This window comes from Bufo gargarizans, chromosome 6 (assembly GCF_014858855.1).
Source record: "Bufo gargarizans isolate SCDJY-AF-19 chromosome 6, ASM1485885v1, whole genome shotgun sequence".
Classification (NCBI taxonomy): domain Eukaryota; kingdom Metazoa; phylum Chordata; class Amphibia; order Anura; family Bufonidae; genus Bufo; species Bufo gargarizans.
The window spans coordinates 99,114,718-99,131,356 of NC_058085.1; the positions used below are offsets into that span (position 1 = coordinate 99,114,718).

Below are 16,639 nucleotides of genomic sequence, written 5' to 3' on the forward strand. Positions count from 1 at the left end.
CATCATCGGTTCACCTCCAATACTAAAGTTACAGCCGCACAAACAGTGACGTCATAGACAAGCGTCTACCCGGAACCCCAGAGACCAGGTCACGTGGGACGCCACAGTCGGCCGTGTACGGCCACCTGGGATACCAGCGCTGCAGTCTCGCAGCAAGAAGGGGTAAGGATAAGAAGTCACAGCGGCAAGAACCAGTAAGTAACTTTGGAGGTTATATACGCAGCTCTGTACAAAAGGAAGTATCGGACTTTGATTTCTAATCCAAGCCACCACTAGCAGCCTAAGTGGATTTATATATCTAAGGACACTGAATCCTGATATTCAAGGAAAAAGGCACCTACATTCTATTCCCAATTCTATTCCTAATTGGAACATTACTTAAAATCACGGCACTATAGCAGCAGCATAATGTGGGCTTTTTAATATCAACTTCAAAGGGCCACAGTGCCGTTTTTCACCGATTTTCAACCAAATTGCCTTGTGGGGTAGATATTTAATTATACTGCAGGGATTACTACATTTATATCTACAAATCCAAGCAGGACACTGGTGTTTTTGTTATATTCTTATGCATTTGGTTGCTGCATATTTCATATTCAGATATTTTGATGTATATGTTTTATGTGTATTTTAGGGGTTTGTTTTTATAATAATTTTATTAAATTAAATTTACATCATCCAGTAGTGTTTTCCTTTTGAGTGTGCCCCCTCATCTATTTATTTACGGTATATCAATTTTCTGGTCTTGAGGGTAAGGCCGGAGGGTGAGCACCTTTCCATACAAAATAGCAGTGAGCCGCTGTATTCCTCTATTCTGAACCATGGTTGATAAGTTTTACAGGTCATGCCATTTTCCGAAAGATCACTTTTGACATTTACTGTAAATGTTTAATCATCAATATTCTCACTTCTCTGTAATGGTTTTAGTGTTCCTAAAGGGAACGTGTCATTTATCTATTTAAATGAAAAATGTAAAATCCTGCAGTTTTCGCACTGGCCACTAAGACTTATAATAAGCACCACTTCTTGGTCTGTATAGATCTCTTTGCTGCAGTTATCTGCTTATCATTACAGGCATGATTAGAATGCCAGATATCACCTCTATGTATAGATAACACATGATCGATCAGTCACAATAGGTGATTTTCAAAGCTTATCTACTACCTCCTGATCTCTGCTCAGGTCACAGAACATGCCTAGAAAACTCATCTCCTGTCCCATCCCATGTGGCTGCTGTAAAGCAGTTCTCTATATGCTGTTAAAAATAGCACAGGCAAGATGGCCGCCCCCATAATCATGTTCTGGAAATAGAATATAAAATTTGCAATCAGAAAATAAAAACAGAAAAGATAAAAGGATATGTGTTACTATCTGGTTTTAAGTGGCAGAAACAAAAAATCTTGGTGACACACTTCCTTTAAGTCATTTTTGGCCATGACCAAAGCAAAAAATGAATGTTTTCAAGTCACGTCAGATATTCATGGTTGACTTTTCCTCTCTCTACAGAGCTGGTTGAAGACATATGGCTATTTGCTCCCTTACGATATTAGGATATCAGCTTTACATTCAGGAAAAGCTATGCAGTCCGCAGTTGCAACAATGCAGCAGTTCTACGGGATTCCGGTGACTGGAGTGCTGGACCAAATGACTATCGAGTGAGTAGTTTCCGCATGAAAGTTCAAGCAAATGACAATAAGTGTGATCAGATTTGATATCAGATACATTTTCTGCATAGCAGCCAGAAGAATCGGCCAGCAAGGATTTGGGTGCAGTCACTAAGTGCACTTCTGTACTGACATGGTCCTCCATAGTAATACATCCATCATCCACATCTTACCAAGACCATCTCTTTCCATATATCCTGTATCTCCTTTTATTAAATGGAGAACCATTCACAGCCGCGTTTAGCTGGCTCTAACTTACCCCAACAAGCGATCTCAACAGTTAACCCTATCAGTGCTGCGATCAGATGTCTCAAGTAATTGCTTAATAGGGCTTATCGAAAGTAAGCCCTGTGCGTTTTACATTACTTTGTATACTATGTGCAGAAATATGCCAGTATATATTAAAAAGCAATGTTCAGTGATATTCATTTATATTTTTTTTAATACATTTTTTTAACTGTATACAAACAATAGGGACAACAGCATCCCACATAGCACTGTATTAACAGCTGTGTATCAGAACCCCACCCAACCCCTAGCGAAGAGACGGTTATCAGGATCCTACCATTACATCTCACCATCAAAGGCTATCGATACAGATCCAGCACACCCAGATCTAACTAAGTGCCATAACCCGTTAGAGCACCCCACCCAATTACCATAGCACCCTCATAGCTTTCCCTACAGAAACATTTATTATTATTATTTATTATTAAAGCGCCATTCATTCCATAGCGCTGTACATATGATAAGGGGTGCACATACATAATACAGACAATTGCACTAATCATAAACAAGACGAGTTGCAAACTGGTACAGAAGGAGAGAGGGCCCTGCCCGTGAGGGCTTACTATCGACATGGTATGGGAGAAGGACACAGTAGGTGCGGGTGAAGCTGGTCATGGCGGTATAGAGGCAGCAGGGTCACTGGTTATAGGCTTGTCTGAAGAGGTGGGTTTTTAGGTTTCTTTTGAAGGATTCCACTGAAACATGATCGGGAACACATAGACCAGGGATAGCCAACCTGCAGATCTACAGCTGTTGCAAAACTACAACTCCCAGCATGCCCAGACTGCCTACAACTAGCAGCCTACAGCAGGGCATGGTGGGAGTTGTAGTTTTACAACAGCTGGAGAGCCGCAGATTGGCCATGCCTGACATAGACTATCCAGGAATTCCAGTTGAAACACCCCCCACTGCTATAGGAGGAGTCAAAACAGATCGGAGAGAAGAGGACCCATTTCTATCAAAAAAACATTTATCCTACAGTGTTGTATATTTAGAAATACATTTCCTCTTCATGTATACACCCTTCTCAAGTCAAAGTATATAATCTATCCTGTTAAAGAGCTCATGAATAGAAGGAGGTTTTGGACGAATCCAATGCCGTGCTATTCATTTCCTGGCCTGGAATAACAAACGTTGCACACTAAGGCGTGTATTATGTTCTTTTATACCTGATCCTAAGATACCTAGGACACAGGATCTAGGGTCAGGGGGCACCAAATAGTCTTCAACACATCTATCCAAAAGCCTGATAGACATGCGCACTCCCAAAACATATGCAATATAGAAGCAGGTCCCATTCCACACCGCAAGAGGTATCAGGTCTAGATATTCATCTATTATAGTGGTAGCGAACCTATGGCACAGGTGCCAGAGGCGGCACTCAGAGCCCTCTCTGTAGGCTCTCGCACCCTGGAAAAAGTCTAAGGTGTGCCAATATGCCTTAGGCTTTACCTGCCATTCATCAGCGCAGGGAGCACTATGTACAGCACAGGCAGCGCACTGAATGTAGGCAGGCCATTATAGCTAAATGATAAAGTACATGGAAGATAGACTATATTGGACTGTAGTATCCAGGTTACATTGCCGTGTTGGCACTTTGTGATAAATAGATAAGTGGGTTTTGGGTTTAGGCACTCAGTCTGTAAAAGGTTCTCCATCACTGATCTATTAGCATAAAAATATATTAAAAAGTTATGTAAATGGTAAAATGAATGTAAAAAAGCAACACAAATTTTATTATTGGCTGGGAAACAGCGGAGCAGCCCGGCGGTGCATGGGAGCAAGGGAAACAGCAAGCATCTGAGAGCTCCACTGTTTCCCAGCCACCTGGCGGTCCTGACTGCAAGGTGATACTACCCTTTAGTAGTGGTTAAATGCTAACATATATATATATATATATATATATATATATATATATTTCCCCTAAATGTAAAAAGAACAACTTGTCCTGCAAAAAAAAAAAAAAAAAAAAAAAAGAACTCAATCACCTGTATCCATGCAAAATTATTAAAGGACATGTTAGTGTAAAAAATAAAATAAAATAATGGTCATTGTCTGTAAGAGCAAAATGTGTAGGTTCTAAAAAAGGTTATCTCATCTCAGAAATTGGTGGAATATGGCTAGGGACCACCTCTGGGACCTCCACATATCTCCAGAATGGGACCCCCGAATTGAGTGGAGAGCAACTGTGCATGCGTGGCCACTCCCCATTCATTTCTATGAGACTTGCAAAAATAGCTGAGCGCTTGCTCGGTGCAGTCTCCATTCATTTCTATGGCACTTCTGAAAATAGCTAAGCGTGCTAGCTCAGCAATTTTTGGAACTCCCATAGAAATTAATGGAAAGCATGCCGCGCATGCGCAGTGCGCTCTTCTTCACTTTCGAGGGCCTGTTTTGGATCTAGGTGCAGGTCCGAGAGGTAGGACCCATATCTATCTGACTTTGATGGCATATGCTAGTGATAGGTCATCAAAGTCTGAGATGACACAACTCCTTTAAGTGTTTAAAGGGGTTGTTTACCCTTCTACCATTGATGGCCTATTCTCAGGATTGGCAGGGGTCCGGTGTCCTTTACCCTCCCTGATCAGCTGTAGCTCCATCTGTAGTTATCTACAGTTTATCCAGAGCAGAGAGCCGGTATAAAGGGGGTTTAGCCCGGAGAAATATATGGAAAGAGATTTCTTCATTCATCAGATAAACACATTTTATCTTGGTCTGAGAACCGTTCAATTATTTCTACATTTGGAATAGTTTTCCTGCTGTGCACCACATGGGAATTGTCATTGCACTGCAATTATGATTGGCGGCTGAGAAGAATTTTTAAGTGGTTGTGATGAATTTTAGACCAGTGGGAACAATTTTCGTTGACCCGAAACAATTGGATCCAGACCATAGAAATTATTTATCCATACCTGCAGATTATGTTTACTTCTTTCTTTAGCAAAGTGAAGGTTGCAAATGCAGCGGTATGAAAATATATTTTTGGTATCTCATTAGCTTGTGTCTTGTTGGGCACATTTAAAATTCACCTACCTACAAGGGCATCTCAATTATCACCAGGAAAGAAAGGGTGCACCACCTATCACTGCACGGCCTCAGGGGGTATCGGTGTGAGGATTGCCACTATGACCCATGTGTACAGCTATCATTGCCGGTGCTACTGCCTCTCAGGACACCCCAATCACCACCGGGCAAGAGCCTCCACATCAGGGTGTGCCTGGTGGAAAGGGTGCACCCACCTATCACTGCACGGCCTCAGGGGGTATCGGTGTGAGGATTGCCACTATGACCCATGTGTACAGCTATCATTGCTGGTGCTACTACCACTCAGGACACCCCAATCACCACCGGGCAAGAGCCTCCACATCAGGGTGTGCCCGGTGGAAAGGGTGCACCCACTTATCACTGCATGGCTCCAGGGGGTATCTGTGTGAGGATTGCCACTGCGACCCGTGTGTACAGCTATCATTGCTGGTGCTACTACCACTCCCTTCCTCCTCACAGCACTCTCCCACTGGCTGCTGCATCTCTCCCCATCGAGATAAATGTGCATGTTTTGGGGGAGCAACGCCACTGACAGCTGTCTCTTATATAAGAGAATTTTTCTGCCTTTTACAAAAGCCCTCACACAAAAAATGTTTGTTCTCTGACCTGTTAGAAAGGTACATGCTGTAAACCAGAGAAAAGGTAATCTTCTTACTAATGCCTGTATAAGTGAGTTATAACCTCCCTTCTAGTCCTCAGCCGTGTTATGTGACCAACAATCTGATCTTTCCAAATAACACAGCATATTACGTGTGGAAGCCAATTTCTCTATGTATTCCTATGGGAGCACCAATGTCAGTCTCATAGGACGGAATAGATAGGTAACTGACTTCCTGTCCTGTGTCAGTTGGAGATCAGAGTGTTGGTCACATGACACAGCTGAGGATCAGAAGGAAGGAACTCAAAATTCAGTCACTGGTAGGAAAACTTCCTTCACTACAGTTTACATCATGGGCCTTCCTAACAGCGAATAAGAGAATAAAAATGTTTTGTGGGAGTGCTACTTTAATAAAGGTGAAATTAGACTCTTATATGTTGCTGCTATACATAGTCCTCACTCCGTTCTCATGCCATGGAATATACATAGCTTTCACTTAGAGTATATATTAGTTCTAGGAGCCCTATAGCACAGTTGTTACCGTATAGATCAGGTAATGTGCAGGGTATTTCAGTAATACTCAGTCTACTTCATAGAGCAGGGAATTTTTTCAAAGAGTAGAAATTGCCGTTGCACACTGTAGAGAAAGTTAAATATAATAGCAATGCAATATAATTCAGGAAAAACTGGAATTCACTATACAGTCAAAGACAAGCTTCAGGTCTATTGTCCACACTGCCTTGTGGCTGCTTGTAATAAGGAATGCTAACTTTGATGTATTTCCCGGTCTTGTGGATCAGTGATCACAGTGGTGTGTGCGCTTTATTTCCTTTGTAATTGTCATGTAGGTGGATGAAAAAGCCTCGCTGCGGTGTACCTGACCTTCCTCACTTAAGCCATAAAAGACGGAACAAGAGATATGCACTAACAGGCCAGAAGTGGAGACAAAAGCACATTACATACAGGTATGATCTCCTTCTAAAGAGGTGGGTAATGGTGGGCCTTGCACAAAGCTAATGGTGCCCGGTAGACAGACTTTGTCCAGCCCGCCAGACCAGGAAGAAATGAAGATACTGATTGGAAAAATAATGACTACTAGTGAAAAACACACAGCTTAGTACAATTATTGTCACCACTGTCCTACTTTCGACAGCGTGTAGTTCATGGAGTGTGGTGAGCTGGCTTGGTGGGTATATAAGGTGTGCTATAGGCTGTCTGCACACATATCCCTCCATGCTGTTGGGTGGGTAAAATAAGTAATTTATCAGAGTTGCAAAAAGGCATAATTATTGGCTTTCGGGCCAAGGGTGGCGGTATTTCTAAAACTGCGCAGTCTGTGAACTGTTTGCGTGCTGCTGATGAAAGTGTATTGTGAATGGACAAATGACTCCATTGTGAATAAGTGATGTGGAAACTGCAGAGCCCCATGTGCCATTGATATGAGAGGTGAAGGTCAGCTATAAAAGTGCGCGAGGGTGGACTGACACACTACAGTGGAGCAGCTCACCACCAGAATGAACCAGGGGCTACTAGACGTGTGTCTAAAACAGTTCAGCGAACCCAACTATGTATGGGGCTTCAAAGCAGACAGATGGTCACTGCACCTCTGATAACGAAGTTACATCGGCAGAATAAATCAAAAATAAAACTGCAGCACTCGCCGGTCTTCAATTCATGCTGGTTTATTCACCCAAAATTGCGACGTTTCGACCTCTCGGTCTTTCTCAAGCCCTCAAGTTACATCGGCAGAAAAAGCTTAACTTTTTGCAGCAGTATCGGAATTGGATCTCTGCTGATTGGCAAAAGGTTACTTCTCTGATGAGTCACGTTTTCTGCTTCATCGAATGGATGAACATTAGTGATGAGCAGCATAGGCAATATTAGTTTTCTCGATATTTCGTGAATTTTTTACATAATATTCACAATAAATTTGCAAATTCTAGAATTCAAGATCTCCAGTCATTATATTCACGATTGCGCAAATCAGCACTAATGATGCGCAATGCATGCAACTTCACATTTTAGCAGGTCTGAGTAGATATTACTGATTTGTGCACTTAGTATTGTTGTGACATCACAGCACTATGTCTGTAGCATGTATGTATGGACAGCAGAGAAACAGTAATTCCTATCACACTACCTAACACCCTGCACTGAAACATCAGCTACACTATATCACTATCTAACCTACACTGACTATCTCCCACTAACTATCTGTATTATATACAAACCGGATTCCAAAAAGTTGGGACACTAAACAAATTGTGAATAAAAACTGAATGCAATGATGTGGAGATGGCAAATGTCAATATTTTATTTGTAATAGAACGTAGATGACAGATAAAACGCTTAATCCGAGTAAATGTATAATTTTAAAGGAAAAATACGTTGATTCAAATTTTCACGGTGTCAACAAATCCCAAAAAAGTTGGGACAAGTAGCAATAAGAGGCTGGAAAAAGTAAATTTGAGCATAACAAAGAGCTGGAAGACCAATTAATACTAATTAGGTCAATTGGCAACATGATTGGGTATAAAAAGAGCTTCTCAGAGTGGCAGTGTCTCTCAGAAGCCAAGATGGGTAGAGGATCACCAATTCCCACAATGTTGCGCAGAAAGAGAGTGGAGCAATATCAGAAAGGTGTTAGCCAGCGAAAAATTGCAAAGACTTTGCATCTATCATCATCAACTGTGCATAACATCATCCGAAGATTCAGAGAATCTGGAACAATCTCTGTGCGTAAGGGTCAAGGCCGTAAAACCATACTGGATGCCCGTGATCTCCGGGCCCTTAAACGACACTGCACCACAAACAGGAATGCTACTGTAAAGGAAATCACAGAATGGGCTCAAGAATACTTCCAGAAACCATTGTCAGTGAACACAATCCACCGTGCCATCCGCCGTTGCCAGCTGAAACTCTACAGTGCAAAGAAGAAGCCATTTCTAAGCAAGATCCACAAGCTCAGGCGTTTTCACTGGGCCAGGAATCATTTTAAATGGAGTGTGGCAAAATGGAAGACTGTTCTGTGGTCAGACGAGTCACGATTCGAAGTTCTTTTGGGAAATCTGGGACGTCATGTCATCTGGACCAAAGAGGACAAGGACAACCCAAGTTGTTATCAATGCTCAGTTCAGAAGCCTGCATCTTTGATGGTATGGGGTTGCATGAGTGCGTGTGGCATGGGCAGCTTGCATGTCAGGTTCTAGAACAACATATGCTCCCATCCAGACGTCATCTCTTTCAGGAAAGACCCTGCATTTTTCAACAAGATAATGCCAGACCACATTCTGCATCAATCACAACATCATGGCTGCGTAGGAGAAGGATCCGGGTACTGAAATGGCCAGTCTGCAGTCCAGATCTTTCACCTATAGAGAACATTTGGCGCATCATAAAGAGGAAGGTGCAACAAAGAAGGCCCAAGACGATTGAACAGTTGGAGGCCTGTATTAGACAAGAATGGGCGAGCATTCCTATTTCTAAACTTGAGAAACTGGTCTCCTCGGTCCCCAGACGTCTGTTGAGTGTTTTAAGAAGAAGGAGAGATGCCACACAGTGGTGAAAATGGCCTTGTCCCAACTTTTCCCTTAAAATGGTACATTTTCTCAGTTTAAACTTTTGTTCCGTGATTTATGTTCTATTCTGAATAAAATATTAGAAGTTGGCACCTCCACATCATTGCATTCAGTTTTTATTCACGATTTGTATAGTGTCCCAACTTTTTTGGAATCCGGTTTGTATATAAGCTAACTAACTATCTGTATTATATATATAAGCTAACTAACTATCTAATGTGATTGGATAAGGAATAGGATCCAGATGAAAGCACAGAGCACAGCAATGTCACTGCTCTCTCTCTCAGAAAATGGCTGCGGTTCTTATATAGTAAGGGGTAGGCAACTTTCCTATTGGTTGCTAGGGATGTTGCTAAGCTCTGACAAAGATATTGCAGCCTTCTCATTGGCCCACAAGCAAGAAGGGAGGTTACTGCTGAAAAAAAATCCAGAATATTCGCGATTACGAATATATAGTGCCAATATTCGCAATAAAAATTTGCAATTAGAATATTCGCGATCAATACTAATGAACATTGGCACGTCAAGCGAGAAACATCAGAGAACAAATATCCTGCAACCATTGCTGGCAGCGCTGTGGTCTGGGGAGTGTTTTCAAGGCATTCTCTGGGCCCACTAATTCATATGGAAGGCACTCTCAGCCGATAGGTATGAATTTATCCTTGTGCAAAACAGAATGAGGAAAAGGGAAATAGCTCACCCTCTCACAGACACAATGAGGTGCTCTGGTCTAAAGTGATTCACCCTTCACAAATGTAAGAAAATGTATATTTGAAAAGACCGGCACTCTCAACATACAGGACCATATGGATGGTAGCAAATCACAATGTTTAATTGATAATATAAAAAGAATAAAAGGATAAAATATACACTAACACTGGTTTGATATGGTATCTCACAAAGTTAAGCTAATTCTATAGTGTGAACATCACATATCCAATATTCATTGTTAAAAAGAAACCGCTGTAGGAAAAAAGAAATGAACCGCTGTGGGAAAAAAAAAAGATCGTATGTATTCACATATGAATTCCTGAAAGGAAAAAGAAAAATGAGGATCCTTTTTAGTTCTGTCCTGAATGAGAACAAGCAATGTAAGATAATGTTTGCCAAGATAGAAACAATGTTCCGTTATAGATGGTTATCACTTTTCCGTATAGATGTTACTTAATGGTTTGGCAAACAAATGTCCGTGATGATTACCCACTGTGTGGGCTTACCTTCCCTTCTTGCCGGTCAGATAGATTCCTCGGGGCTCGCTGTGAGCCGGCGTCCCGGCTGTAGCGCTGTCAGCGTCCCACGTGGGTTTGGAGGAAAAGTTTGTCAATCCGGAAATGACGTATCGGCATATGGGTCGGTGTTCAATAGTTTACTCAGACTCGACTTTTCGTTGTAGCGGCTGAGATAAAACTTACAGTGCACTGTAGTTAAAGTTCTTACTTCTCACAGATGGGTCATATTCTGATCTCTGGTTTAGATCTCTTAGTACCAATACGGTACTAAGAGATCTAAACCAGAGATCAGAATATGACCCATCTGTGAGAAGTAAGAACTTTAACTACAGTGCACTGTAAGTTTTATCTCAGCCGCTACAACGAAAAGTCGAGTCTGAGTAAACTATTGAACACCGACCCATATGCCGATACGTCATTTCCGGATTGACAAACTTTTCCTCCAAACCCACGTGGGACGCTGACAGCGCTACAGCCGGGACGCCGGCTCACAGCGAGCCCCGAGGAATCTATCTGACCGGCAAGAAGGGAAGGTAAGCCCACACAGTGGGTAATCATCACGGACATTTGTTTGCCAAACCATTAAGTAACATCTATACGGAAAAGTGATAACCATCTATAACGGAACATTGTTTCTATCTTGGCAAACATTATCTTACATTGCTTGTTCTCATTCAGGACAGAACTAAAAAGGATCCTCATTTTTCTTTTTCCTTTCAGGAATTCATATGTGAATACATACGATCTTTTTTTTTTCCCACAGCGGTTCATTTCTTTTTTCCTACAGCGGTTTCTTTTTAACAATGAATATTGGATATGTGATGTTCACACTATAGAATTAGCTTAACTTTGTGAGATACCATATCAAACCAGTGTTAATGTATATTTTATCCTTTTATTCTTTTTATATTATCAATTAAACATTGTGATTTGCTACCATCCATATGGTCCTGTATGTTGAGAGTGCCGGTCTTTTCAAATATGAATTTATCCTTGCAGATCTCGTACACCCATACAAGCTGATTGTCTTCCCTAGGGAGGGGGATATCTTCCAGGAAGACAATAAGACATGTCACTTGGCTAATAGTGTCCAACATTGGAAGAGCATGACCAAGACTTCCAAGTACTACCCTGGTCTCCTAATTCCCCAGACTTGAACCCAACTGCGCATCTGTGGGACCACCGTGATCGTCATGTTCGTTCAATGGATCCTCCCCCCACACACCTTCTATCAGCTGTGGGACACACTGCAGTCAGTATGGCCCCAGATACCTGAGACAACCTACCAGGACCTTACTGAATCACGCCCAGCCTGTCTAGCTCCTGTCTGTGCTACATATGGTGGTTACTCTGGATATTATCTTGTGGTCATAATAATGTGACTCAACTGTGTAGATTGAAGGAAATTTTCTAGCTTCTATAGAGTGGCAACCGATTTCACCTTGACTGCATTTGCTAAGAATCTTTTATCATTATTCTACAAGGGGTTGACCAGGATTAGAAAAACATGGCAGCTTGTATTCTGGCTGGACATGTGAAGGGAAGATTACTCACCTGCCTCCATGTGCTGGCCCCCCGCTCCTTCTCCTCTTGGTCTGCGATGCTCCGCTGGGCTCCCTGGTTGTAAACATCTGGTTTAACATCACCGCAGCCAAATGGTCATCAGGTCTCTTGTCAAACTGGATGTTTACAGCGAGGGAGCCCAGCAGAGCATCGCAGGCAAGTAGAGGAAGGAACAGGGAGCCTCTGCCGGAAGCAAGTAAGTAATCTTTCCTTTACAGGTCTGGCCAAGTTGGGGATGGGGGGGGAGCTGGGTTGACAACACCCCCTCTCCCAATTTTTGTACAACAACTTTAACGTGTTACATTTTTTTAACTGCACAACACAACACAATAGAGGACGTGCATCAATGTGATACACACTGTAGCAGGCCTGAAAACCTCTAGCATCAGTGTTAGCTTCATATCTGCTCAATCGAAAAAAAAAATATAAGTTCAAAATTACATTATAGGAGGTCATGTGTCAACCAGGTTGTTGTTTGCTTTGAGCAGAATTGTGAATGCTGCTCTGGGTTATAATACAGGCTCTAGCTCAGGAACGGTACAAGATAAGTAATGAATTATACAGTATTTACAGTCAATCTATTTTTTAGGTGCTAGTGGTAAATGAGTATTCCTAGGTGAACATACCCTTTTATACATACATTGTCCCATAACGTACTTAGAGAGTCCATGTTTGTAATTCATTTTTTATCTTCCGTTTCTTGTCTTTCTTTCCAGCATACATAATTATACTCCTAAAGTAGGAGAACTGGACACTAGAAAAGCAATCCGCCAGGCCTTTGATGTGTGGCAGAAAGTGACTCCTCTTACATTTGAAGAAATCCCCTATCAAGAAATTAAAACGTCGCATAAAGAGGCTGACATTATGATATTTTTTGCTTCTGGATTTCATGGAGACAGCTCTCCATTTGATGGGGAGGGTGGATTTTTAGCACATGCCTATTTCCCTGGACCTGGAATAGGAGGAGATACACATTTTGATTCGGACGAGCCCTGGACACTGGGGAATTCCAATCATGATGGTGAGATATCTTATATAGCGCTGACATTGCACTGGGTGGTATTATATATTTTCTGATACTTTTTGGTGTAAGCATAATTTGCAGCTTGTCTTCTTATAGCCTAAGCCATGTTGAGTCACATCTGGTTGTCTGAAATTAGACCAGATCCAAGGTGGAATAAAAAATGGCATGGCATATTGTGTCGCATATAGGCATCCCAGTGGCACATCGTGACGCACAGTCGCCATATACATCATGACATGGTGCAGTTAGTTGCATCTTCCATACACATTGCCTTAGATGAAAAAAAAATTCACAATCAGATTTTCACAATCATGGGCACTTTTTATGAATCATTTCACATTAGAAAACATTATTCTTAAAGTGGATGTCCGGGTTCAGGGCTGACCCTGGATATAAGCTGTTCTTTTACTATATATGAGTAGAGCATTGGAGCATTTCCTTGCTCCGATTCTCCCCCTAGCCTTGCGCTGCATTGATCAGGGCAAGGTCTGTTTGTTTACTGCTGGTGACGTACCGGGTAAGGATCGGCGTCAGCACCCGGCATACCCGGGCAAGTGCCGGGGCCCACTGTTCCTTAGGGGGCCTACTCCGGCAGTCGCGTCCCTTTAAATATCATCCTATCCCTTCCTAGAATAGAGGAACATGGAGCATGCTGCTCTTAGCGAGCTCCATGTTCCTTCAGCAGCACAGCGGAGAAGGAAGCAGTCCCTCCCGTCCCCTGTTCCAATGAGTAGAGAGTGGGCGGAGGAGGGGAGGGGCTGTGGCCACTGTGCCACCAATGATAATTAACCTTTAATACAGATACAGGAGGCGGGTGCGGCAGAATCACATAGCCGACACTCGACCTCTGACAGGGAGCTGAGATCGGTGGCAGTTAACCCACTAGGTACGGCACCTGAGGGGTTACTTGCCGCTAATCGCAATTAATTATAATTGGTGGCGCAGTGCACCCTCTTCCGCCCCCCCCCCGTATTAAAGTCAATGGTGGCGCAGTGCACCTCCGAAACCCTCCCGGTATTAAAATCATTTGTTGCGCATTGCGCCCCCCCCCCTCTAACCCCTCCAGTATTAAAATCATTGGTGGCAGTGGCCACAGGGTCCCCTCCCACCCTCCTCGTTGGTGGCAGTGGCAGCTTCTGATCGGAGCCCCAGCAGTGTAATCCTGGGGCTCCGATCGGTTACCATTGCAGCCAGGACGCTACTGAAGCGTAATCTCTCTGCTGCTGTGTGTGTACTATGCACAGGGCAGCAGGGGGAGTGTGAGGTCCTATTCACCATAATAGAGCTCTATTAGGGTGAATAGGACAAGGGATGAAAAGATCCCAGGTTCTAGCCCCTAAGGGGGAAGATAGGTATTAAATAAAAAGTAAAAAATAAATAAAAAAAAAGGCTAAAAAAAATCCCCCACTAAAATATTAAGTATAAATCACCCTCTTTCCCAATTTTACATATAAAATATATAAACAATAAATAAACATATTACATATCGCCACATCTGTAATGTCCAAACTTAAAATATCAAAAATATCTCCTATGCGGTGAGTGCCGTAACAGAAAAAATAAATTTCTAAAAACCGCACGATTCGACATTTTTTTTAGTCAACTTCTCCCCCCCCAAAAATAGGATAGGACTGTTCGATTATGGGCCGGACGTTCCATAAAATGCGGAATACGCGTGGGTTTTTTGGTGTTTTATTTTTTTCGTGTGGTATCGAGTATCGCAATACTTTTTTATGGTATAGAAATCGAATCTAAATTTTGGTATCGTGACAACCCTAGTCTGCTGCAGCCTGCCCTTCTGTGCTCCAAATTTAAATATCATTATATTGATATTTATTGGGCATTGCGGGCACAGAGGCAGGCAGCAGCATAGTGCTATCAGCGTTCATATTGAAATTTATTTTCATATTCAATGTCTGTTTCTCTTTAGAGGGTGTACAGTAAAAACGGAATACTGAGTAGACCTGAGGGATTAAAAAGTAGGGGTATAAGGATTGATTCACATATATCCGCTCTGTAGCATGTTCTGTCTATTGTTTTTGGCAACATCTATAATACATGCAGCTTCATTGCCGTGTCTGTTGTGCAAAATCCCACAAGTGGGCCCACTGAGGCTTTATCGCCCAAGGGCCCACATGAATCTGGAGCCGGCCCTGTGGGTTCACATCATTATGCTAGACGGAGACTTCTGCCTACCAGTGAGCCCAGTGACGTCACCGGCATGGATGGGCGGTCTAGATCACTGCCCTAGACTGTTTTGGAGGCGGGTACTATACTACTTTGCATAGAACCAGCCTCCAAAACAGCCTAGGGCAGTGCTATCGTCTGCCAATCTGTGCCAGTGACGCCACTGGGATCTCTGCTAGGCGGAAGTCTATGCCTAGCATAATGATGTGAAGCCCGGTACGTTACCAGCAGTAAACAAACAGACATTGCCCTGATCAGCGCAGCGCAAGGCAAAGGGGAGCATCGGAGCAAGGAAATGTTCTGCTGCTTCACTCATATATAGTAAAAGAATAGCTTATGTCTGGGTTCAGCCCTGAACCCAAACATCCCCTTTCAATATGACAGAAAATAAAAGGGCAAAATACAACACTGTAAAAGAAAAGTAGTACTCTCAACATTTGAAGTTGCATTAAAAAATCTAATATTTTAATTATGAAGTAAAAAAATATATAAAAATTATATGCACCAAAAGTGTATTATGCCCAATAATTCATCAAATTAACCACTCACAACATCACATAATTTCATATAGAACATCTTAAAAAACTCATAATTAATTCAAAATTAAGATTGAGTTCCCTGATTGTATCTGTTATCTCATGATACTGAAGTAGAAAGTTCATAGGTTACATAGTTAGTCCGTAGGTCCAAAATAAATCCGATATGAATTCCAAAGTGTTTAAAAAAAACTATATAAAAAACTATATAAAACTATATAAAGCCCAAATAAAGATATAAAGTCTAAAATATATATATATTATATATATAGTAAGAGCAGTTTGTATTGGAGCCGTTCGTTTGTATCGAACACAGTGGTTGCAGAAGCTGTTCCCGAGCTTTGCATCCCACGTGGCTTCCCATGTGTTAGTGGAATCCCACGTGTCCCGAATCCACCAACACGTGGGACGCCAATCTCGGGGAACAGCCTCTGCGACCACTGTGCTCGATACAAAGGAACGGCTCCAATACAAACCGCTTTTACTACAGACAATGGAGTGATAATGTAGCTACATAGTAGCAATATTAATCTCATGTCTGAACTTGAAATGATTATTTGACACACAAGGTGAATATATTAAGCAAAGAATTCAAGACACATTATCAGTTCAAAGACACGTTTTATTAACTGAGCATATACAATCATAAGCCCCATATGAATTTACATGTACTGATCATGAATTAACAAGTACTATTGGAAAGCATCATCTATTAAGTCATGTCTCTTTTTTAAATGATCTTTTCATCACAATTTGTTGCACATAATTTTTCACCAACACCTTTTGGATTGTTTTGGGACATATTTTTAGGACCACAAATATATATATATATATATATATATATATATATATAATTTTTTTTTTTTTTACACTTTATATCTTTTTTTGGACTTTATATCGTTTTTTTTAAACACTTTGGAATTCATA

General features: G+C 41.8%; 1 protein-coding gene across 1 annotated transcript in view; it reads left to right on the plus strand.

The window, feature by feature from the left end:
* Positions 1-16,639, plus strand: part of MMP24 (matrix metallopeptidase 24) — a 133,446-nt gene that overhangs the window by 89,580 nt on the left and 27,227 nt on the right. Inside the window, exons 2-4 of the mRNA XM_044297539.1 lie at positions 1,507-1,655; positions 6,444-6,560; positions 12,682-12,986. Of these exons, the coding sequence (XP_044153474.1) occupies positions 1,507-1,655; positions 6,444-6,560; positions 12,682-12,986 (571 nt within the window). The remainder of the gene's footprint in view (positions 1-1,506; positions 1,656-6,443; positions 6,561-12,681; positions 12,987-16,639) is intronic.